We start from the raw sequence: 25720 nt of genomic DNA on the forward strand, positions 1-25720 counted from the left end.
CTCATCAGACCAACTTATACTTGGACTGGATTTTCCCCTTACAGATTGTCTCTACTTTACCATTTCGGAGAGCATGATCGATTCCTGATGTTTCTTTCTTTCAAGGCTTTTAGTCAATCTAGAACATAAGGCGCCGAAATCTGGTACCAGATTGAAAGGAGGCGGAACCGTGAAGCTATCGTCCATGAACGACATCCAGAGCACAGTGCGAGAAAACTTCCATTCCACATCGGCGTTTTCCTGAGGGATGCAAACAGTAAAGAACATTTCAGTCTGAATAATAATGATGATGATGATGATGATATTGATAATAGTGATGATGATGATAATAATAATAATAATAATAATAATAGTAACGATATCAATAATAATAATGATATTAATAATAATAATAATAATAATAAGAATAATAATAATAATAATAATAATAATTATAATAACAATCATCATCATCATCACCACAATATCATGTGCACATAGGGAAAGATGGTGGAAACACACACAAAAGCAGACAAACACATTTTTTAATCCAGGTAAGCAAATACCGGAAGGCTCTTTTGCAAGTAAAATGCTTTTGATTTAAGCCCTTTTTGCAAACAAGCTCTTCAGTTTAGCTCAATGACCTTGGCCATTACACCTACCTCTATGGCGTTGTAGACGTTGCTCATGATGGCAATAAGGGCGTTGAGGAGTACCAGGATGGCAAGGATGTTAAAGAGTGCGAAGAGCGTGAGACCGGCCACGTACAAAGACTGCTGCTCGGCGGGCAGCTGCAAGATGTCCGTACCCATGAAACCGTACATCGACCAATAGAGCGTCACCACCGTCTGAAATATGCTATCGGGAGCGTTGAGCAAGAATTTGTGGCAAAGGTTAATGACACCAGTTTATAAACCTCTTTATTACGATTTCTACGTCAAAGTACGTCATATAAAATAGTGTGTAGGGATTACGAGTCATATATCATGCCACAGACTTTGCAGGACGACGTCGGTTATCAGGCAACCGCGACTCGGATATTGCAGAAGTGGATATTTTCGGGAGAGTACTTGCAATGCAACCTAAAATAATTTGTGATACCAATAATACGTTCATATCTAAACACGAGAAATATATAAGATCAAAACAAAAACCCAATTTCATATAATCGGCAAGTCACCGTGCTTTCACGTTATTTTCCCTGCTTGCTTCTCAATCAATTTGTGCATTTCAAACACAGAGGGATTTTGGAGGCCCATGGGAGCACGACTGCAGAGATAGAAAAAACAGAGGGCGCTGTTGATCTTGCCAACAGACATGCAAACGATATGAATCAGCATCAGTTGCATGCATTGAAACATGGTGCTTGTGAGATAGAAGAAGGGGGAGGGAGGGGGAATTGAGAGAGTGGAGTGTATGTATCTGTGTTTCCGTGCATGTGTGTGCGTGCGCATGCGTTTTCAGTTTTTTCTCCAATAAGAGTTACCGTCTGGAGTTTTTCATAATTTCAAATTACTGCCGTGTGATGTCTACAGTGTGACGACAAGTCTTACACGGACTCTAAGAAAACCGATCAACCATCATTGTTCTTACTTGTTCACGCAAAGCATCCATGTTCACATTGAGATGATCTGATAACAGAATGATACAGCTGACAGCTTCACTTACAAACCGCGACCCTAATGCTTAATTGTTGCTTTTGTTCTTTACAGTTTATCCGGCGCAGTTTATATTTGCGATCCGAAAACAAAACGATAAAATCACGCTCTACTGGATAGGAAGAATAACTCTGCATGATGGCAAATGCGCAAATACTGCAACGGAGTTACAAATGATAGTGAGAAAACTCGTTGCCAAATAGTGAACTAAAAGATCTTGTTTGTCTCGGGTTGAGTCGGCCAAATCACAACAGTTATTGATGTTATTTGTGACCTTTAACAAACAAAACATGGCGCCGGAAGAAACGAATCGAAACTATCTGCTCAAGATTGAGGTAAATGTATAGAGTAGGGTGACTTCAAGCGTATCAGGGCAATAATTCCCCCCCCCCCGACATTTACCCCTCCCCCCCCCCCCCCCCCCCCCCCCCGCTAATTGCTGGCTAGTGATAATTCAAGGTTAGAGTAAAGATTAGGGTCAGGGTTAGGGTTTGGGTTAGGGTTAGTATACTAGGTTCAGGATTAGGATTAGGGCTACAGGGTCAGGGTCAGGGTGTGGGGTAATGGTCCAGAGGGAAATTATCCTTAAACCACTACCAGAAAATCGATAGCCCATCGCCTGGCCTCGAGATCTGATAGTGGGGCACCTACTTGTCAAAGTGAACCTTCAAGTCACTGCAATCGCCCAGCCTGTGCTTACAGGCGAGCGCTCGGGATCCCTCGATGGTGTTTCCGTAGAGGTAGGTCATGCCGGTGGCGAAGGCGACGAAGACGGCGAGGAGAACAACGAAGAAGTGCGAGGTGTTGACGATCATGTCGCCAAGGGAGAGCTGGAAGGCGCCCACGGCGTCGTTGGAGATCAGGTATGGCATGATGCGCAGAAACGCCACGACGACGGCCAGCCCGAACAACGTCTTGGAGATGACAGCGAAATCGTTCCAGGGTAGATTGACGAAATCCTCGTCGGTGTCCATGATTGAGCTCCGCCGAATCTAGGGACGGACAATAACATGACCACGTGATAAGGCATGTCCCCCTTACGAAAAACAAACAAACAAACAAACAAACGGATTTCCGCATTGATAGCTTTCAATATGATTAAACTGTTTGAATGCTATTTCAGGGTCTAAAATGTAACATCACTTAGCAGAAAACCCCGTTCAATTTGGTTCAGTGAACAAAGAATGGGGATCGTTGTAAAACATGTCATGGTCGGGTTTGTTTCTTCCAAGTTAAGCACTTGGACATGTTGGATGCTCTTAGAACTGCCATATGTGTGAGCACAATGGACAGAACTTGGAGGGATGGGATTCCTGACATACTCTACAAAGATCCTCATTTCTCTTAGATGACCACTGAAGCAAATCGGATGGGGTTTTCTGCAAGATGTGGGTAACAAGTCATAGTTTCATACCCTGAAATTGTATTTGGATTGATTCAATATTTTTAAGTTATCGTTTTGGGTGGGGGAGTTCCCGTTGTATTTTTTAAATTTCTATGTACGGTATTTTTTATCCTCAACGTGCTCCCCCTCTTTACTTCCTTTCAACGGCGTAAATCCGTACTGAGGAGTGGGGGGATGATTGGCGATAGTCACCATCACCACAATTACAAGCCCATAACCGGACCGGCGCAGCCCTGGGGGGGGGGGGGGGGGGGAGCTTGCCCCCCCCCCACACACACACACACACTTTACAGGGATCAAATGTCCCACTCTTTTCCATGCAAAGTGGGAGGGAAGTGGCAGCAAAAATATGACGACTTTTTGTTCTTGTTTTTGTTTGTTTGTTTGTTTTTTCTTGTCAGCCGACTTTCGGCGGAGAATCAGACCTTAAAAGTATGAAGAATTTTTTGTTGTTGTTTCTCTTTTCTTTTGATGTTCTTTCTTCTTGACTGACAGGCGATTTTGCGCCCCCCCCCCTTTCAAAAACGTAGCGCAGCCCTGAATGATGCCCAACTAAATTCAATAAAATGATAATAAGGATATCCATTTCTTGAATAACGCAGTAGATATTTTCCTGTAGCTATTAATTGTATTCTTCAATTTTCTTGCTTTAAGTCAGTGAAGCAATCATCACAGGGGCATCGTTCCGTTTTAATGATGGGGGGTAGGGGAGGGACTTTGAGTTTGAATATCTGTGCGAGGGAGCGGAGCGGCCTGGGGGAGGGTGTGGGAAATTTGGCATTTTCAGACCTCAAATTCAGCGATCTGGTGCACACTTTTGGTAAAATTTGGGATCTTTTTCCTATAAAAAAACAAGTAAGAAAAAGAAATATTCATAGATAATTGAATGACTACATCGTGGTATTTCAGCTCTTGCTCCGCCTGTGTGACATCACTGTGAAGACCTACTAAATAGTGGGGCCTATCACCGGCGTAGCCAGGATTTGATCTTAGGGGGAGCGGTTAGATGCGAGGGAGAGATGCGAGCGAGGGGGAGGGTGTGTGAGAACTTTTTGCATATTGATGTTGTAAATGGTGCAATTTGATTCATTTTTTTTTTGCGTGTTCTATCAACTTGAAACAGTCCAACATGTTTAAGGCAGCAGTACATTTTATGTAGATTATTATTGAACAATTTTGCCTATAAAATGGTATCATTTAGAGAAACTTCTTGTCTTAATTCTTACACTGAAGATCATGAACGCGATCATGAAATTTGACATTGTACAGTCCAAAAGCGGCCGTTTGTAGCTATATATTTTTTTCGCTTTGAAGTTGGGCGCACGGGGCGCATTTGCTGGCAATTTAATATCATCAGGAGAATGACATAACGATTAAATGAGAGCGAGCTTGAAAATTTTGACATTTTACAGTCCCCAAACTGCTTTTTGTAGCTACATTTTTTTCGCTTGCAATTACTCGGCAGCAACATCAGGAGAATAGCATAGCGATTAATGCGAGCGAGCGAAGCAAGCGAGCTTGAAAATTTTGACATTGTACAGTCCCAAAACGGCAGTTTGTAGCTATATTTTTTCGCTTAAGAAATTAAGGAGGGTGGGGCGCACCGGGCGCAACTGCTGGCAATTACTGGCAGCAACATCAGGAGAATGACATAAAGATTATATGCGAGCGAGCTTGAAAATTTTGACATTTCACAGTCCAAAAACTGCCGTTTGTAGCTATATCTTTTTCGCTTTGAAAAATAAGGGGGCGCACCGGGCGCAACTGCTTGTAATTACTCGGCAGCAACATTGGGAGAATGGCATGACGATTAAATGCGAGCGAGCGAAGCGAGCGAGCTTGAAAATGTTGACATTTTACAGTCCCAAAACTGCTTTTTGTAGCTACATTTTTTCGCTTTGAAAATTAAGGGGGGGGGCACCGGGAGCAACTGTTGGCAATTACTCGGCAGCAACATCAGGAGAATAGCATAGCGATTAAATGCAAGCGAGCGAAGCAAGCGAGCTTGAAATTTTGACATTGTACAGTCCCAAAACGGCAGCTTGTAGCTATATTTTTTCGCTTAGGAAATTAAGGGGGGGTGGGGGTGCACCGGGCGCAACTGCTGACAATTACTGGCAGCAACATCAGAAGAATGACATAAGGATTAAATGCGAGCGAGCTTGAAAATTTTGACATTTCACAGTCCACAAACTGCCGTTTGTAGCTATATCTTTTTCGCTTTGAAAAATAAGGGGGGGGGGGGCGCACCGGGCGCAACTGCTGGTAATTACTCGGCAGCAACATCGGGAGAATGGCATGACGATTAAATGCGAGCGAGCGAAGCGAACGAGCTTGAAAATTTTGACATTTTACAGTCCAAAAACTGCCGTTTGTAGCTGTACTTTAGGAAATGAAGGGGGTGGGGGCGCACCGGGCGCAACTGCTGACAATTACTGGCAGCAACATCAGGAGAATGACATATCGATTAAATGCGAGCAGGGAGGTGTTTCTCTTCCCACCTCCCTGATTCGAGCGAGCTTGAAAATTTTGACATCTTACAGCCCCCAAACTGCCGTTTGTAGCTATATATTTTTTTCGCTTTGAAAAATAGGGGGGCACCGGGAGCAACTGCTGGCAATTACTCGGCAGCAACATCAGGAGAATAGCATAGCATGGCATGACGATTAAATGCGAGCGAGCGAAGCGACCGAGCTTGAAAATTTTGACATTTTACAGTCCCAAAACTGCTTTTTGTAGCTACATTTTTTCGCTTAGAAAATTAAGGGGGGGGGGCACCGAGAGCAACTGCTGGCAATTACTCGGCAGCAACATCAGGAGAATAGCATAGCGATTAAATGCGAGCGAGCGAAGCAGGCGAGCTTGAAAATTTTGACACTGTACAGTCCAAAAACGGCAGTTTGTAGCTATATTTTTTCGCTTAGGAAATTAAGGGGGTGGGGGTGCACCGGGCGCAACTGCTGACAATTACTGGCAGCAACATCAGAAGAATGACATAAGGATTAAATGCGAGCGAGCTTGAAAATTTTGACATTTCACAGTCCCAAAACTGCCGTTTGTAGCTATATCTTTTTCGCTTTGAAAAATAAGGGAAGGGAGACGCACCGGGCGCAACTGCTGGTAATTACTCGGCAGCAACATTGGGAGAATGGCATGACGATTAAATGCAAGCGAGCTTGAAAATTTTGACATTGTACAGTCCCAAAACGGCAGTTTGTAGCTATATTTTTTCGCTTAGGAAATGAAGGGGATGGGGGCGCACCGGGCGCAACTGCTGGCAATTACTGGCAGCAACATCAGGAGAATGACATATCGATTAAATGCGAGCAGGGAAGTGTTTCTCTTCGCTTTGAAAAATAAGGGGGGGGGGCGCACCGGGCGCAACTGCTGGCAATTACCCGGCAGCAACATCAGGAGAATGGCATGACGATTCAATGCGAGCGAGCGAAGCGAGCGAGCTTGAAATTTTGACATTTTACAGTCCAAAAACTGCCGTTTGTAGCTGTACTTTTTTCGCTTTGGAAATTAAGGGATGGGGGCGCACCGGGCGCAACTGCTGGTAATTACTGGCAGCAACAAATATCTCGTAAACACATTTATGATGTAATCTGGGGAAATTTCAATCCCAGAAGTGTATAAAACTTTTCGTACTATTCTGGCAAACTGTTGATAATATGTCTTGCCTTTTCTGTGAGATTGTTTAATTAGGGATTAAAGAATCCATTTTTCTGTTCGTGAGATGAATGTTGTATATCAGTAAAATTGGCTGCGAATAAACTTGTCTTATTAATCTATTGATGTATGTTTGTCAACAGGTGAACTTTCTAGTGCTTTTTGCACATCTCCCATGAAAACAAAAAGAAATCTGGTTAATAGGTCTGAACCATTAATCTAAAGCAATGTTCATTAGACTAAAGGAGGTACTTGCATATGGCAAAATATGGGAATCGACACGCGTTCCTTTTTTTTCTGGAGGCAAACGAATTATACTAACTGAGCAAAATCACTGCCAATATGGAGAGGGTAAATGTGTTGCAATTCCTACGACTGAAACTCGTACAAGGCTGTTCACGAACTCGTTTGTTATCTAAAATTTTAGATCTTTGGGTAATTCATGCGGAGCTCGACGTGAGTCGTATCGCGCACGGCATGGTGCACTCGTTCACGCCTACGTCGATGGCCCTACAGACTGTGTTGCATCAAGGAGGTGGGAAGAGCACCTCCCTGGTTGCATGCAGCTGCTTGCCATCTGGTTGTGTGGCTACCAGTAGTTCAACATCCGAAGCATGCATTACGGTCGATATTGCTCTACATGCATTGGCGTGCGAGAGAAGTACGCGAGCGCTGCTAGCACTGTTCAGCAGTATGCTCTCGTCACGAGGCGGGCGTGCGAACGTCATGGCTCATGCATTACAGTATATAGCCTATAACCTAGGTGGGGATGCAGCTGGTCTGATGCGACGAGACTACGAACAGTGGATGCGCGCGAATACGCCGCCTATGATCCAGTTGTCTGTCGTTGTTTTCTTTTTTTTTAATCGGTGGCAGTCTTCTTACACGAAAAAAAAAACTGCGATCGTGGCGCCTAGCGGACGCGGTAGATGCGTCCACTGTTCGTAGTCTCGCCCCATCAGATGTATCGCTTGGCAAAGACAATTATCTCGCTGCATCATACGTTTCAGCAAATTACAAGGACAATAACTGCATTCTCCGCCTAGATTATAGGCTATGCAATAATCCATCATGCTGAAATCAACATCACCACATTTCTTTTTGTTTGTTTGTTTTTTTGTTCCTACATCTTTTCTTGGGAGAATTTCAGGGGGGGATATTTGTACAGGCCATCCCCCCCCCCCTCCTTCAAAAGTGGGGGGATATATCCCCCCCCCCATCCCCCCCCCCCGGGATTTACGCCCATGCTTCCTTGTCTTCTTTCATTTTTCTTCATCCTCCCTTCGAATGTTCTGTCAACTCCTTCCCAACCCCTTCCGTCTTTCCCGCTCTATTTTCTCTGATCTAATTTGGGCAAGATTCCCTGACCTCGAACTGAGGCAATATGAAGATATACTTCTGCCCATTTTAATTCTATACGACAAAGAGATTCTATCACCGGTTTGACCAACCACAAAACCTCCAAATCATGTGACCAATTTTTTTTGAATGGTCAGCCCCAGCAATGGCTTGAATGGCCACCCTCTCCTTGACCACCCGTTACAATGTTTCGGAGTTTGCCAGAGCTAAAACATCTTATGACTATCACGTGAATTGGGATTTTGTGCTTCTGGGCAGCTTAAAAGCGATGGTTACATGGCATTTCCTCCTGCGACAATTGCTCCCATGAAATATCTGCATACTAAGCCAAACATAGATTCTACCCAACATAACTCTAACCATAATCCTAATCCTAACATCAAACTAAACTTAACACCCTATCACAACTCTGACCCTAAGTCCTTGAAGAAAACAAGACCGGAGCAACTATCATGTTAGGAGCAATGCCGTGTTACAGAAAGCGATACTAGTCGTGTGCATGGATGGACAGGGCTACGAATTGCAGCCTAAACTTGTGTTTATCTCTTGCTCTCAATCAAAGGGATGAATTTTTTTTTTGTCTTCACGCTAGAACAAAATGCGAATATCTGAAATTAATAATTCTTAGGTTAGATTCACTTCTTTCTAGTGGCCAAGTGGTGGGCGGTGTACGAACTTTTTAAAGATTAATTTTAAAGATTAGCAAAATCAATAAGATGATAACTTGCGCGCCACAAATTAACAACATGGCATGGCACAAATGCTACATGCTACTTCACAATTTTCTTCTTTTTTTTTCAAATCTGCAAAGTAGATGGGAATATAGAAACAGCTCCAGATTATACTGGAAGACAGGAAGGGAATCACTTACCTTATCGATGATGATGACTTCTAGTGCACAGTTGACAAAGAGAAGTGTAGATATGATCATTTCACGGTAGTGCGTGAAATTCGTTAGGAACTTCTTCGGACCGAGCTGAATGAAAAACATCCCTTGTCGTACTGCGATGCCTGCGCGCAAAGCAACCACATAAACATACAAAAATACAAAGAGCATAACATAAACAAATAAAGGACAAAATACAGGTGCTTTTATCCGTCTTCACAATAATGAAGTTGTCTTCACAATAATGAAGTTGTCTTACTCAGTGAAGACAAATCCGAATTGCAAACGCGCCAATGTGAACATGACTAACAACATCCACGCCAGAAGGAACACAGTGTCGAACAGTGTGTTCACTGTGTGTTCAATGTGTGTTCAATGTGTGTTCACAGTGTGTTCACTGAGTGTTCACTGTGTGTTCAATGTGTGTTCACAGTGTGTTCACTCTGTGTTCACTCTGTGAACATTGCGTGTTGAACCCTGGACCTTCTGTTTACACAGTGTGCCCACAAAGTCGACTCCATGAACATACAGTGCTGAACCTGGAGCTTCTGTTTACACAGTGTGTTCACAGAGTCGACTATGTGAACACACTGTTATGACTATGAACCCACTGTGTGACATAGTGTTCACACTGCTGACCGCTCCACAGTTTCACACTGTGTTCTTTCCAGCATGGATCATGTACTACAGACAATGAGATAAGAGTTTTAGATTGCCTATAGATGATAATCAATATTGAGGTAGGATGTAAGGATGAGTAGACTTTATCTGCAATTTAATATTCATCGGAACGAAGTGTTAAAATCGTTAGTAAAAATGTAAAAGCATCAACATCACTCAATAATCACGTCAACTTGTCAACTCGGGAGACTGCATGGTCTGTTGTTTGTATACAACAAAAACAAACATAATTCGAAGATCACCAAAAAAAAAAATCCCACGAGAAATCAAGTAATTCAAATATATTCCAAACAGTACCTAATCATAAACATAATTTGACAAAACCTATACACATCATTTCGATTGTATTGTCTTCATAAGTTGAACTGATCATGTCTTGATACGTTATGCGTCAAAATAACGTGTACTCCCGAAATAAGCAAACATCTTCAAATTCATCTGGATGTCATACATTGGTGATTTCTCGGCTTCTGGGTTCCGTTGCATAAAAGTTACTATCATGGTAACTTTGCCATCCATTGGTAACTTCCATGGAATTCTTGATTTTGATTCGCTGTTGAGTATTGTTGCCATGGTAGTTACCATTGGATGGCAAAGTTACGACAATAGTAACTTTTATGTAACAGGCCCCAGTTCATCACAATCCTCATAAATCATTTGGAATATTAGAAAACATCCGAAGAGGATTTGACGAGAGCGTGATAGGGAAAACTAAGAAGGAAAAAAGAGATGGGACGTTTATGATTTTGCCATATTTGTAAAAGAGTCAACAGAAGAAGGTGGGTGACGGGAAAGTCGAGTGTAAACGCAAGGATGTACTGATACCTCCCTGGTTTACCGCTGTACAACACCCATTATTAATCCGATATATGAGGCATCGCCATGTCTCGGAAGTAACCGCTTTGTGCTTTAGTTTTCGTGTCTGAGGCAACAATCCTATACAACTCTTTGCTGCAGAGTAACGGGGCTTATCATAGTAGGGAATACAGAGTAAGCACAAATCATTTACATATAAATGTATATCATTGCAAAGAGGCAGTTATATTGTGATAAAACTCAATTGGAGTTCTTGTACTCTCGCATTGACTCGGTCACGGCACAGTGAACAAACCTGCAGTGGACTGTGTTTACAAGGTCGCATTGCCTTTTAACACGAGGAAAACAACCAAGAGAAGCCCTGTTTATATTTTTCTTGACAAAGCATTCCTGGATTTCATTCACCAGCGTGCAAGTGTAGGTAAAGTTCACTATAAAAGGGACGGTGATTACGTACAAGGCCGTGCAAATAAGTATACTGGAAAGAATGACAGAGGGAAATGACGCATTTTTGTTCATGCGCGTTTAATGCGCACGACACGACTTCAAGAAAATTTGGCACCGCCTGCCAGAGAACGAGAATCCCGTCCTCGTCACACAATCACGAACACATCAGTGACAAAAAAAGCCGGCAATTATTACACGTCGATAAACTGCTACTACGCCCATTACTTTACGCTGAATCTGATGCTTCACAGCACGCAGGGAAGTGAATGTGTTGATATAGCCTCCTCGATCAACGCTCCAAACTATGCAAATCAATGAAGGAATAGCATATCTATTTCCATGCCAAGACTTTTACACATCCCTTTAACTCTTTCCCTCCATCAAACACCAGCCAACACATAACATTATGAGAGTATTCATCGACATTGTTTATCTTATGACCAGTATTTTGATGCACAATAGCAGGGTAATTCAGTTGTGGAAACTGCCAAAGGGTGTGTGTGGGACTGTGGGTGATGTTTTGGCAGATACGCCGATGCTAAAGGTAAGGCGGAAAAACTTTCCAGGAAACATGCGACGTTGTCTTGTCATGTCGTTCTATGAAATCCCACCCTTAAAGCATAACGTTTTAGACGAAATGCTTTGATGGATTTAAACAAGAGCTGGTGGGCAATCAGCTTTGGAATCTTTTTTTTTTAACATCTGCTGTGGTGATACCATAAATTCAACAGTTTCTGGCGCCAATAGTTGCGGCTGCATGGGTTGATGACTTTACATGCCTACTTAACCCATACAGGACAGACATGCTTACACATTAAAACTGCTTGACGATCTGTTATCCTCAGGGAAGAACGTCAACAAGGGTATCAATGAGGTATAGTTACGTGTATTTGTCTCTCTGAATATTGGCAACCAACAAATCAGACGTGGTTAATTGATACACATTCAACAAGTTGTGAAAATGTTATAAAATCGGCAACACATTTGGTTTTCTAGCGAGCTGCTTACAAGGGCATTGCAGATTTTAGTGCAAAATAAAATAATCTGAATCATAAGCAAGTTCTCAGCAAGCATCATAAGTTTATACAAAGACCAGCCCAACTCATCGCGATAGTTATCAACGTTAGTCTGCCCGCTTCACTGAATTACAAAAGTCCTTTCAAACTCGCGAGAGTGTTAAATCCAATCTCAGGTCATGTGACGAAGGCCAATAGACCTCAACCTTTGGAAGGTTCACTGTACCGTAAACAAAATGACAAAAAAGAAAATACTGTCCTCATAAATCCACATTACCATGAATCATGAACAGCAATGGGTTCGGGGTATCACGTGATATTTCACTGACATGGCGAAGCTATACCATGAGTTCACCATTATATGGCAATATCATTTAAAATCGAGAACGTGCTTATATCACACTTTTTGGGTCCAGTATTGTCCTCGACGACCGCCAGTGGAAACGATTGTGCCACAAACTCTAAGGCCGGCAGATACAATACCAAAAAATCGTTAAGCTTACATACCAGAACGTGTACATGTCTGCAGGCACCATAACGAAAGTAAATAAAAGGTCAAGGTACGCACTGCCTCCCTGGAGTCCCAATTCATGATTTTGAAGTCAAATCGTCATTGTTCAGATTACGAACGAGCAACCAGCAATCTAGCAGAGCACCTTTACAAACCACATTGGCATAAGCAAAATTACATTTCAACAACATGATTATTATTTATAATGGATTTGGAGAAGCTGGTAAATTAAATGACTTGTATTGTAGGCACTGAAACAATACCACTCTTTTAATAGCGGAATACCATATTTTGTTTGTGTCTTGATCTACTGAGTATAATACCAAATCAAAAGATATTCGTGAAATGAAAGCTCACATGGCAAGAATCTACTACGTTTGGCGGTGACATAACATCAATATGCACCAGGTCATATTCTGCAAGCCCTCTACGATAGAACAACAGAAAAATTCAAAGTTGCAATGGTCTCTAAAGGTCGGGATATTAGAACAATAAGCCAGTTCGGAGTTAGCTCATGGACAATCATTAATGAATTATCATTCCATCACAAATGCTGATCTCAGTGACTTTAAAACCAACGCACCTGTTGGTACGAATGACCTTTTTCTGCTCCTGCGAAAAGTGGAACTGCAAACTGGCTTATTCACGTAGAAGATAACGATATCATTTGGAACTGTTTTGTTCATGAGAATATTGATCTGTGATGACGCAATAAATGGCGGCAACAGGTTAAATGATACACACCTGTGGCATATGTGAGGAGTATGAATATCTCTAGAGATTTAATCTCCCACGCGGGATGGTTGATAGAGCTACGGGCCATCATGACAGAAAGAAGGAATATGTCGGAGCCGAACTGCATGACGAACTTGATGAACCTATAGTGAAATGGGGACATAAAGGAAAAAAAAAAAACTCAGAGACAAGCGAAAACAAGCGAAAGAATATTCTTTTGCACATAACAAAGATCATGTCTAGGGGTACTTACACTTAAAAACAACGCACACGCAAACACATAAAACACACACACACACACACGCACACACACACATTATTATTATCATTCCCAGATGCCGACGAGACTGTGTGTGTGTGTGTGTGTGTGTGTGTGTGTGTGTGTGTGTGTGTGTGTGTGTGTGGCGGGGATCATCCCCCCCCCCCACCAATCTCTTTGGCATCTATTCGTCGGAGACGGTGGCGTAGCAATAGGCAAGAAGTTTGTATCTCGTCTCACCTCCCTGATCTCGTTGAGTAGCTGAATAGTCCCACTCTTAAATGATGTTATCTATTATGTTATGTCATTACATGAAACAGATGATTATTATTATCACTATTATAACTATTATTATTGTTATTATTATCCTTATTATCATTACTATTATTATCATCATCATCCTCATTAGTAGAAGTAGTAGCAGTAGTATAGTGATAATAATACTAGTATTCGTTTATTTATTTATTCAGTCATTCATTCATTTATTTATCTATTTGACCAAACAGACAACATAGTATAGCAGTAAAAATTAACACATGTACATATACAATGTACATTACGTCACATTACATTACACATAGGATGGGCACATGTAAATAGATTAAAATGGTTTATGCTGGGTCTGGGCTGGCAAAAGGAATCTCGTATCTCGCAAAAGATGAAGATGATATTATGGAAAGGGAGATGAAACTTACGGTATCTGTATAAAGTCCTTCACATTCCCGCCGATACCAATCTTGTAGCCGATGGCGAAGATCGGATGGAACAGGATGACCCCAACGATTAGAAGGAGCTGCATCCCTTTCGACCAGTCTGTCATGGAAACCAGGTGCCGGTGGAACTGGGTGGATACGGCTTGCTGGCAGTTCGGCGACGCCACAAACTGGCGGGAAAATCGGTAACAGTTCGTTATTCCAAAGGTTCGTTACTCCGAAGATTCCTTAGTCCGACAATGAAGTAAGGTCCGTTATTCCGAAGGTTTGTTATTCCGCAGGTTCGTTTTTCTGAAGGTTCGTTCATCCGAAAATGAAATAAGGTTCATCATCTGAAGGTTCATTTATCCGAAAATGAAAAGGTTCGTTAATCGGAAAACGAAATGTGGTTCGTAATTCCTAAGTGTTTATATTCAAAATAACGAACCTTATTCCATTTTCCGATAAGCGACCCTTAAGAATAACATCACGAATGTCCGGACTTTCATTTTCAGATAAACATATATCTAGCACGAAAGGAATTTCGTGTGTTTCGGAATAACAAACATTACCCGGAAAATGCACAGATTCTTGTGCTCACCGTTAACTATTCGAGATATGGTCAAGTCTTAACATGGTAAATCATTACTGTTTTGTGAGGCCATGATGGTATATAGCTCCATGTTGCAGCCCCACATGCATGATGAGACCTCGGACATAGGAGGCGGGTTAGTTCATTGACTTCATCACAACATTTTCACGTTGCTTTCACTCCCAACTGAGAATGTTTGAGTTCTTGATATATTAGCCTCAGGAAGAAAGCAAAAGTTTTAGCATTGAATTGTCATGGGAGAAATGCACAAATACATCGCTTTCAGCACGAGATATGATAGTGGCTTGAAAAAAAAGAATAGTACAGCAGGTATTGGTGATCCTCATTATCCAGGCACTAAAATCTCAAAAACTGATATATATATATATATATATATATATATATATATATATATATATATATATATGCAAGGTATCGACCGATGCAGAGTGAATCTTGCACCCCTCATCCAGCATACCCATTGACCAAAACATTGGCAGCATCCCCCCCCCCCCCCTCACACACACACATGCACGTTTCCTCCCCCACCCCCCCCCACCCCCAATTACGCGGCGCCCATAAGCCGCAAATGATCACCGAATACATTACTAGTATAGGCCAGTATAACATTGAAGGTTTTTTGCACACTTTCCACATTCTCATTATTGCAATTCATATCTACTGTAATCTTTACACCTAATTTTGCTACATTTAGATTTTCCTTAATTGCTTTGAATACTTGATGAGATTTTCCCCATAAACCTCTCCATGCTTTTTTTTTTCAACTTTTGTCATTTCCATTCGGACAGTTTCTCTCCTATACAAACTTTAAAAGCGAACTTAGAATAAGGACTTGCATGAACACTCTTCAGCATTCGATAGGGACGCAAAAATACTTACCACAACTGCAGTTGCGGTCGTGTTTGGAAGAGAAAAACTTGGATTTATTAGCGCTGCTTTTGTTAGAACTGAAAATGTGTATCGTGAGAAAATATACATTTTCTTCTTTTTTGGCAATGTTACCGTGCAAGCAACGGGGGATATCACTCGAAATAGACAATTCAAAGTTAGCTTGACATTATATTTCTTCGTGTGTAATTTGCACATCTAGATTTCAATGGTCCACCGCCATTATACTCATCCTATATACTAGCAAGGGTTATTTAGCGCTTCCGTGTCGGGTGGGGCATCACTTCTGAAATAAAAGCAACCAACGGAAGTTGTCGGGGAATGAATTGTGAGAAATGGTCCGTTCTCTTTTGTGGTTGTCATAGCTCTTGCGTTTTTCAACCATTGTTGGATATCCAATCAGTAGAAATAATACCGCGGAAATAATTAGCCATACCTTCCTTGCACATCTTTTCGTCGTGCTTCAAAGGCGGAAAAATCACAATACCGTAAATGTACAAGAATACACACAGGTCATGTTCTCAAAAAAACAACAACACAACACAACAACAACAATAGAAACAAAGAAAACATAAAAAAAACAACAAGAAAGAAAAAGAGGATTATACAAGCCTGTCTATTTGGGTTTAAAAAGATATGCATGATAAGCTCGACATGCTCATGGCAGACTGAACAATGTCACCACATCATTGATAGAGTCTCAATCGCGTGATTATTATTGTGAACACGTTGAATACACCTTGCACAAAGCACATTATTCAAGTAGAACTGCATACACAAGGCACATACGATCAAATGTCTGGGTTCAGTGAGGTTACAAGAACTGAATTTTGGGCAAAGCTATGTACTCCGAACATGTGGTTATAATAGGACGACACGTGAACATCTTTGCAGAGGCAGCTGCCTAAAGTATTTGTAGAATAATATGATATCCACACGCATGCAAACGCACTATACGCATTCCTACTGCAAAGAACACAGTGTCCCACAATGTGTTAACAGTATGGTCACAAAGCGACAATGTGAAAAAGTTCGAATTTTAACAGTGTGGAGACTGATGATTTCACACTGTGGTTTGGTTTTCACAGAGTGTTCATTCACATGGCAATGTTCTGTGTCACACTGTGAATTGTTGATTCACAATGTGTTCACACTGCTAAAACGCTCGTATTTAACACTGTAACGAGGTTTCACACTGTGTTCACATTGTGTTCACACTGTGTTTCTCACACTGTGGGACACTGTGTTTTCCCAGCAGGGAAGAACCCACCGTGACAGTATAAACGCACACACCAAATTTTAATGATCTTCCCGACCACAAATACTATGTACGTATAAGGTACATGGATTGATAAAACTTTTACCCTCTTCTGTCCAAACTTGACAGCACGTTCTATCTTGGGTAGAAAAGAGTGTACTCTGTTGACAGACACGCCTTTCTTGTCATCCTTCTCCAAGTACTTGAGGACCGTCAAAATCTGCAAGAAAGATAATGACATTGCATGTATTCCCTCTAACAAGATTAGTGTTACTTCGGACGAGCCGATGGGGGCAGATTTTGTTTATAATCAGTTTCAAAGTGGGGGAGAATCAAGCACCTGTCAAACTTTCAAACTTTCATTGAATCTCACCAATGAGGTACGAGATTATGAGGAGGGGGCGGAGGATCCATTCCATTTAAGGCAAAACTGGGCGGGGCCACTGTTGATCTCGGAGACGTACCTTGGGAAGATACGACTTCACAACTTCGCCAAAAAAAAAAAGATGGAGTACCAGTCCCTTCGCTACAGGAAGGGAGTTGTAAGCTAATTGGCTTCGAAATCCTTATTGACAGTCCTATAATCACAACACACTTTTGAGCAAGACATTCTAAATATAAAACCCTAAAACAATAATCACGATGATGAGACCGCAAATATTTCATGTTTACTTTGCGGTTACGTGGATGAGGGTTTTGTATTCATGAAATTGTGGCTATCCAATCTCTGTCACCACCCTTGAAACTACCTTGGGCATATCATCATTATTACAATAAATATCATTTCTATTATCACATGGAATTACACTGGACTGTATCAATCTTCTTTTCCTCATTTGAAACGTGTATTTATACCCTACAATCGACTGTCTGTAAGAAAAGTAAATGCTACCGCTACCAATTGCTCATATTCAATCTACTCATTCGAAGTGTCTATCCCATGTATATTCATTCTATATAGGCCAAATCTCCATTTCAATTTTGGTCCTAGCACGCTTGGGTGCAATTCAAGAGCAATATTCCACAATATCTCTGAAGTATGAACGCCTATAATCATTATAACGCCATCATACACCATGCCGAATTGTTTACACATAACAAAGAGCGCCCCCCCCCCCCCCACACACACACACACGAATCGGGTCACAAATTTGAGGAATGTAAAATGGCGTATCCGGGCAATAACACCTCCCCCCCCCCCCCCTTCCTCTCCGGGCAATAAATCCCCGCCTACATACTAGTTAGTGATAAGTAAAGATTAGGGTCAGAGTTAGGTTAAGGTGAGAGTTTGGGTTAGGATTAGGATTAGGTTCAGATTCAGGATCAGGGTTAGGGTTAGGTAAAGGGGGTGGATCTGACGGGGTAATTGCCTATGGGGGTAATTGCCCTACACCCGTAAAATGGATGAGCACTGCGCCGGTGAGTATGATAAAAGACTGCGTGGCAAACAGGATCTTTACATAAAAAGCTGTTCAGGTTTTTGAAACGGGAATGCTTCGCTCTGATTCTTGAATACTGGTAGCAGAATTGTTTCCCCAGTCACTGCCAGTCCCTCAACTGATAAAAGAGACCTCATTGACTGTGTTGTTCTTGTTCAAAGCTTGATTGCTGGCGTTGTTAATAATCGTTGACTTTAAAGGGACTGTACAGTACTGGTTGAGGTAGGGATTCATGTTTTGAACATTCCTAAGTGAGATAATAAAAAGCCTCTTATGAAATATGAAAGAGCGTGTAATTTTAAGAAGGATTCAACGTTTATTTGATGAAAATTGGTTTTTCAAATGGCTGAGATATCCCAAAAAGTGCTAATAATAAAAGGCGACATGCCCCAACTTTATTATGATCTCTTTGTTTCACGTTGTTTTTGGATATCTCAGCCATTTCAAAACCGATTTTCATCGAATAAACTTTTGATACCCCTTAGAACTGCATGCTATTTGACATCTCACAGAGTGGTTTCCGAATATCTCGCAAAATATTAAAAGCTAAATCTACACCTCGACCAGAACTGTACACACCCTTTAATCTAGGGCATGCCACGTTTATACTCGAGCAGGTGAGGATATCGAGACCAAACGTCGAATTTCTCGTGCCAATGGTAGTGCTCAACAAGTGTGTAATGTGGATTGATGAAAGAGTCAGGAAATACCTCTAAGCAGTCGTCCCGTCAAAATAGAAAAACTGCTTACAAAAGGTAAGAATGAAAGCCTTCCTTCCCTTTAAGTTAAGGGTAGAGTTTATGAGGGTTTCTGAATGTGCTGAGGGAAACTCATCAGGCATGTTAACATTTCGGTAAAATCTGTTACATTAATAGCGAGCTTTACTTCTGCCACGCGAACACTGTAAAGACAACGCTAACTAGGCAAAAAGTGGTGTTCTGCACAAGCGCGAGACAGCTGTTTCAATTGTCCGACCCTGGAGACTGCGTCGTCTTAGAGTTCGCGTCGCATATCTTAAAGCTCGATAATAATATACATCATTTATCATGGACATTATTATGAACAGTCTCGTCACTACTTTCACTGAAAACACAGAGATCACAAAAGGCTTAATTCTTGCTCAATACACCTCAACTAACTCGACGTCTCTAGCTTGCAATAACGAAGTTTTTCGAGATGTCGTTTTGATAGTCCAATGTATAGGTTCGTAACAGTCCTAGCGTATTCATTTTGAAGGAGGGAAACCTATACATGCTTAACGCAAAATACTTGAACCCGTGCCCATCATTCCGTTAGTGCTTCATGTGCACAGTGTCAGCTGTGATACTACAAAAGTTTACCTCGTTGCTGTTCCTTGCCTCCGAGATCAGATCAGCAGCGAGCTGTTCCATCTTCTTCGCCAAGTCTTGGAATAAAAGCTTATTTTCCACCTACACGATGATAAAAAAGAATATTTCACTTGAAGCCCTTACCTATTATATGTTGGTATCGTCATTTCGTTAAGTGTTTCAGAATGGCACAAAAAGGCTAGCAATAACACAATCTTTCAAGTGAAGAGAGCGCGGTCAATATTGAAGAATGTTCATTCCATATTTTGTCCACATCTTTGTATCCATATACTGATATTTTGATAGGCAAGGCATATATAATTATTATCTCCATTGAAATCAAACAGATGGACTCAGGTGCGTCTCATACATCCTGAAAAAGACGAATCGCTGCTATGCTTCTGTGGATGGCAATTGGAATGAGAGACGATAGAAGAAAGTAATTCGTGAACTTAGCAACTAAATTGTGCACACAAACAAAATCCACATCACAGAGTAAACAAAAGTTAATCTTTCTGGTTCTAACTGTTATTTATGGGTATGAGATACGTTGAGATGTATTGTTTCATCCTTTGAACGGACAATATTTCCTTTTCCATGGTTCAATGCAAAAATGCAAACATTCTGTGGTTTGTCGAAATGCAGCGGAGTTGGTTCACCATGTGATCAAGGCCGTTCTCGTGTTTATAGTAGCACATACAAAATATACACGTGAAATATACAGCTTCTCGTCTATTTTCGTTAATGCAGCTTTAATGGTGGTTGATTGTTCACCTCGACATAGCTGAGCTGGGTGAGTTCCTTGGTAAGTTTAAACGCCTTTTCGATCGGGTCAACGTATGCCTGTGTGACATAGGCCGGGGTGGCGATGGCTTCGAAGCGTTCCACCAGACCGACCGATTGCAGCAAGCTGTCGGTGGTGGATTCCGAGTTTCTCTCATTCTTGCTCTCAGAAATCCGTGCCCCAGCGTCAAGCAGCAGCTAACCAGGAAGTAAAGCAGTCATTGATATTATTATTCATTTTCAGATTCATATATATAGGGCCTATATATTTATTCCTTACTGGAAAGAACACACTGTCTCCCAGTGTTAAACACAATGTAACTATGCTGGAAAGAACACTGCAGTGTTTCACAGTGTGAGGAACACAGTGTGAACACATTGTGTGAAATTTCTTCTTACTGTTGAATTCGAGGGTTTAACAGTGTGAACACAATCTCAGTAATCAATTCACAGTGTGAAACAAAGCATGACTATGTGAACACTCTGTGAAAACCACGCCACACTGTGAAATCATCTCCACACTCTTGAATTCGAGAGTTTTCACATAGTTGACTATATGAACACACTGTGAACACACTGTGGAACACCGTGTTCTTTCCAGCAAGGAAAACACTGTGTGAACACATTGTGAACATAGTAAATCATCAATTCACAGTGTGAAACAAACATTCCTTGTAATGTGACATCTCTGTGAAAGACCATACTACAGTGTGAAATCATCTTCATATTGTTAAATTCAAGAGTTTTCAGATAGCCTACAATTTAAACACTTTGTAAACACGCTGTGGGACACTGGTTTCTTGCCAGCAGAGTTGATATCAATATTTAAGTACAATGTAAATCACATCCATGTGCACTACACACACACATGATTAATACATTTTTCGTTTTGTACCAGTGAAAAAAAAAAACACACACACACACAAACCTACAGGATTGAACAGACAATTAATACTCATCAAATTATCAAGTCACGTGTATGACTTTATTTTCACATCTGCCCCCTGTTTTCACAATACTGCCTTAAGTTTGTTTAAAAATAAAATGATACTCTACCCACCCATGTACAGAAAAAACATCTTCGTCATGGTTTCAACATTTTCCCGAAAATATATATTGGGCAGTGAGCTATTCATCATGGAAATTACAAAAGAAAGGTAAAGCAAATTTAGTCTGATGTCCCCCCCCCCCTAAAAAAAAAAAAATGATACTTTGTTGATTTGGAAACATTTTACCACACAATTGAGGCGTGTAAGCATTAAACTGTGAAGTCTCTTGGGAACATTTAAGGGCCCTAGAAATTGCATAGTGACAACAAAATGAAAAAAAAAAAATAGAATGTCAAGCGTATCAGTTCCTTATGTTTATTTCACCTGGTGTAAAATGATAGGCAAAGGAACACAGATTAAAATCTAGCCTTGTCGACAAAATAAATGCGGAACATGTCGTTCGTATTTGTTCGGTTTGTGCCTCGCTCTTCACCTTTACTATTTGAAACACTGATTTGAACACTCCTTTAAAAGACTCACAATCAAGAGCGCACATACACATGGGAAAAGAAATATACGGAAGCGTCTTGTGCAAAGCTGCGAGACTTACCTTCACAATACCGTAGTTGTTTTTCTGGGCCGCTCTCATTATGGGCGTAAGGATGGGATGGAAGTCGGTCCCATCGCAGTGGCAGTTGATGATGCGGTCTTTCTCCTCTTCCGGCTGGCCGCCATGATGATGAGAGAAGGGGAAAGATAAAACACACACATCACGCGTTAACCCTCCGTTGTCGTATTAATCGTCGCCGTTGGAAATAGCAGACTTTATGCCCTCTTTCTGGGTATCTTGACTATAATCACCATAAACTTTTATAATGAGATAACCTTTCAGAGAATTCTTCCCCTTTAAATGTTTATCACGCACCACCAAGTCCTACCGAGACGGTAGATTAGGTGGGAGTGATGGTAGCTATAGGCTATGGTTGTCTTCATATTCCCCACTCCCACCACACTTCATAACTTCACAAGGAAAAGGTCAAATATGGTACCGAAAGGCCTCGAATATCCCTGCTGGAAAAAACACAGTGTCCCACGGTGTGAAAAACACAGTGTGAACACAGTGTGAAATCTCGTCACACTGTTAAATTCGAGCGTTTTAAGAATGTGAACACATTGCGAATCGTCAATTCACAGTGTGACGTAGATCACTACCATGTGAACACTCTGTGAAAACCAAAATACAGTGTGAAATTATCTCCACACTGTTAAATTCGAGTATTTTCATATTGTCGACTATGTGACCACACTGTGCATACACAGTGGGACACGTGTGTTTTCTCCAGTAGGGGTGGTAAGTTACCAACTAGTAAACTCATGATTATACATGCATCATAAGTTTCGATTGTGCTCCACATTCCATACATTAATGGTTTAACAAAGCTTGGGGAAATCTGGGCGTTCTGCAGCAAACACCAAAGATTGAGTTTTGTTTTGTGTGATTTTTTTTTTCCTTAGACTCCACTGGAATGTCAGGATTCAATTATTGAGCTACGGATGCTTAAACCTTTATGTGATTTGAATTCCGATTGGTACAGAAAGTCACTTAGCGTTGTCCACAGTGCCCAAAGTCGCTGATGATGGAACAAAAAGGATTTAAGTATATTCTAGTATGCGAATGAAGAAAATACACCTTTGCCCTGGTGACGAAAAGAGAACGATGCGATCGTTTAACAAAATGCAAACCTTATGGTTATAGATATTCAAACTTACAAACTAAGAGAATGTTAACAGAATAAGGCCTCGGCACTTTGGAAATTAATTTATCCCAAGCTTCTAGAGAACAAAAAAACAAAACATGCAGTCGTGATCTACAGTCGATGACAATCACAGCTTCTATTCAGAACATCGTACATCGTCAATGGCGTCACACAATAACCATAATTCGTTTGCACAATAGTTTATCTATTTCTATTTTCAAAGGGGAAAAATGACACAAAAATATTATGAAAATGGACATGATATACTAAAGTCAACTTCTATGAAACATTTGTGCCAATAACAGTGATAATCAACAGAAAAAAGTGGATTATTCATAATTATTATCAGAAAAGGAGTTTGGGATCTTTCAGAATAAATATCAACCGAAAATAGATCAGGTTAACGTCATCAAGAAAATAAATCTTATCTTCAGTATTGACATATCTCACATAACCACAAGCGAGGACATTCTTTTATATATATTTCTCCGCCCCCCCCCCCCATCTCTCTCTCTCTCTCTCTCTCTCTCTCTCTCCCTCTCTATCATGTCTTTGTCCACCCTATGTGTTAGATATATAAGTATGTCAAAACAAGTATTGTCCTTTAAAGAGCCATGTTATTCATGGAACAATCACCTCAAGGAGGTGTGCCTGAGGATGTTTTAAAAAGCGGGTCTTATCCACGACTATAGATCACACCCATCGGCTTTTATCCAAAATCGCTCTTTTTAAACTATGTCTCAAGGTCAATTATCTCATCATGAATATCAAATGTTCTTCAATCGAGATGCCATGCCTCATCCCTGTTTAATAACAGGTGTGGGTTTGTCTGGTTATTTTGTTGCTCGCAGAGATCCCCACTCAATGTTACTACAGGGACTTCATGTGTCTCCGACATCCCTTATCATTCCACGATGTGTATAATACGCAACTAAGAGTACGCAACGGTAAAAGGTTGTCACTATCTTTACAGCTCTCTACGTTTACCATTCTCTCTTAAGCTCACCTGAGCCTGGAGCTCAACTTGTCCAAATGTGTAAACACCCCTCCCCCCCCCCCCCCCCGAAAAAAAGAGGGTTGCCAAACACCCCTGAATTAAGGAGTCTTTGAAAATCTTTTTTTTTTCCAGAACAGTTATTTTGTTGTTCGAAGATCCCCACTCAATGTTAAGTACGTCTGTACTGCACAGATTTAGGTGTCTCTCCAACTCTCCAAGCTCCCGTATCGTTCCACCATGTGTGTATGCGCAACTAAAAGTACAATGTAATGCGGTAAAAGCCGTTCACAATAATTATCTTTGCACAATTCACAAGTTCTCTACATTTGCCATTCTGTCTTAAGCTCATCTGAGCCAAACCTGAGCCTGGAGCTTAACTTGTCCAAATGTGCAACATGTCCCCCCCCCCCCACCTCCCCTCCCCCCCCCCCCAAAAAAAAGGGAACTAACACCCCTAAATTAAAGCATCTTTGGAAAAACACCTTTTTCCAGAACATTAGAACCAGAAGCAATACGCGCAATGACTACCTGCATTGGTGACTGCATTTTCAAATTTGTTCATAATGGTTCCAAATGTACCCTCCCCCTCCCATTCCAAACTTGACAGCTATTACTGGCAGTGTGGTAGAATAAAAAAATGGACACCATGTCCCCTAAAGTCCCCAAAAGTTCTCCATATGCAGGTTTCCTAAGAATATGTTTTTCTTAGGTATAGGAACAGTCAGCAAGAATGTGTGGAAGGTGAACTTGCGATGCTCAGGTGAGCGCGGGACTCCCCCCCCCCCCCCCCTTTGTTGTTGTTTTTTTTCTAGATTTGTTGTGTTTTGTATTGTGGGGAGTTTGTGTCTGTACTAACATTCTTCGTTTGTTTTAGAACCATCATGTTCATTGTCGAGAAAACTTCGAAGGGATAGATTATGGATATCATCTATCATGCATGCTGACATCACCTTAATGGGATGATGTTTTCTTCCATTGATTCTGTTATGAATCTAAAACTATGGGAAGCAGAATAATATCAGTGTTAATTAGTTCCCACTTTGTAGATGTTACGTTATGATACGCATACCTCGCCTGTAAGCTCTTCATTATCCACATCTAATGCCACACATCTGAACATCGTCCAACAATTCACCCGTTAAAGGGAACCCAAACCCAAAGAGCAATGTGGATTGAGTGAAACATTAGTAGAACACATCAGTGAAAGTTTGAGGAAAATCGGACAATCGATGCAAACGTTATGAATCTTTTAAGTTTTGGTGTTGGAATCGCTGGATGAGGAGACTACTACGTGTGTGGGCAACAATATAAAGATAATATAAAGGGAATTCCACACACACAAAAATAACTTTTCTAGCATAATGAAAGAGCACTTGACTAACCGCTTTCAGAAAGCTGGGGGAATAATTGCTACCCTTAACATATGTCAGTATCAAGTTGATGGAACGTGTAATTTTCATGAAAAATCTAATCTTTTGGTTTTGGTTTCCTTTAAGTCCGAATAACGCGGCTACTCAATTACTCAAAACACACACAAGCACGCTGACACACA

General features: G+C 41.2%; 1 protein-coding gene across 1 annotated transcript in view; it reads right to left on the minus strand.

The window, feature by feature from the left end:
* Positions 1-25720, minus strand: part of LOC139709290 (short transient receptor potential channel 4-like) — a 53036-nt gene that overhangs the window by 9144 nt on the left and 18172 nt on the right. Inside the window, exons 3-12 of the mRNA XM_071621240.1 lie at positions 22025-22138; positions 20417-20623; positions 19655-19744; positions 16982-17095; positions 14120-14307; positions 13175-13308; positions 8945-9084; positions 2289-2629; positions 642-837; positions 61-240 (exon numbers count right to left, since the gene is read on the minus strand). Of these exons, the coding sequence (XP_071477341.1) occupies positions 61-240; positions 642-837; positions 2289-2629; positions 8945-9084; positions 13175-13308; positions 14120-14307; positions 16982-17095; positions 19655-19744; positions 20417-20623; positions 22025-22138 (1704 nt within the window). The remainder of the gene's footprint in view (positions 1-60; positions 241-641; positions 838-2288; positions 2630-8944; positions 9085-13174; positions 13309-14119; positions 14308-16981; positions 17096-19654; positions 19745-20416; positions 20624-22024; positions 22139-25720) is intronic.

Source organism: Diadema antillarum, unplaced genomic scaffold (genome assembly GCF_040938485.1).
Source record: "Diadema antillarum isolate AM-2024a unplaced genomic scaffold, OU_Dant_1.0 seq00001425_RagTag, whole genome shotgun sequence".
Taxonomy (NCBI): Eukaryota; Metazoa; Echinodermata; class Echinoidea; order Diadematoida; family Diadematidae; genus Diadema; species Diadema antillarum.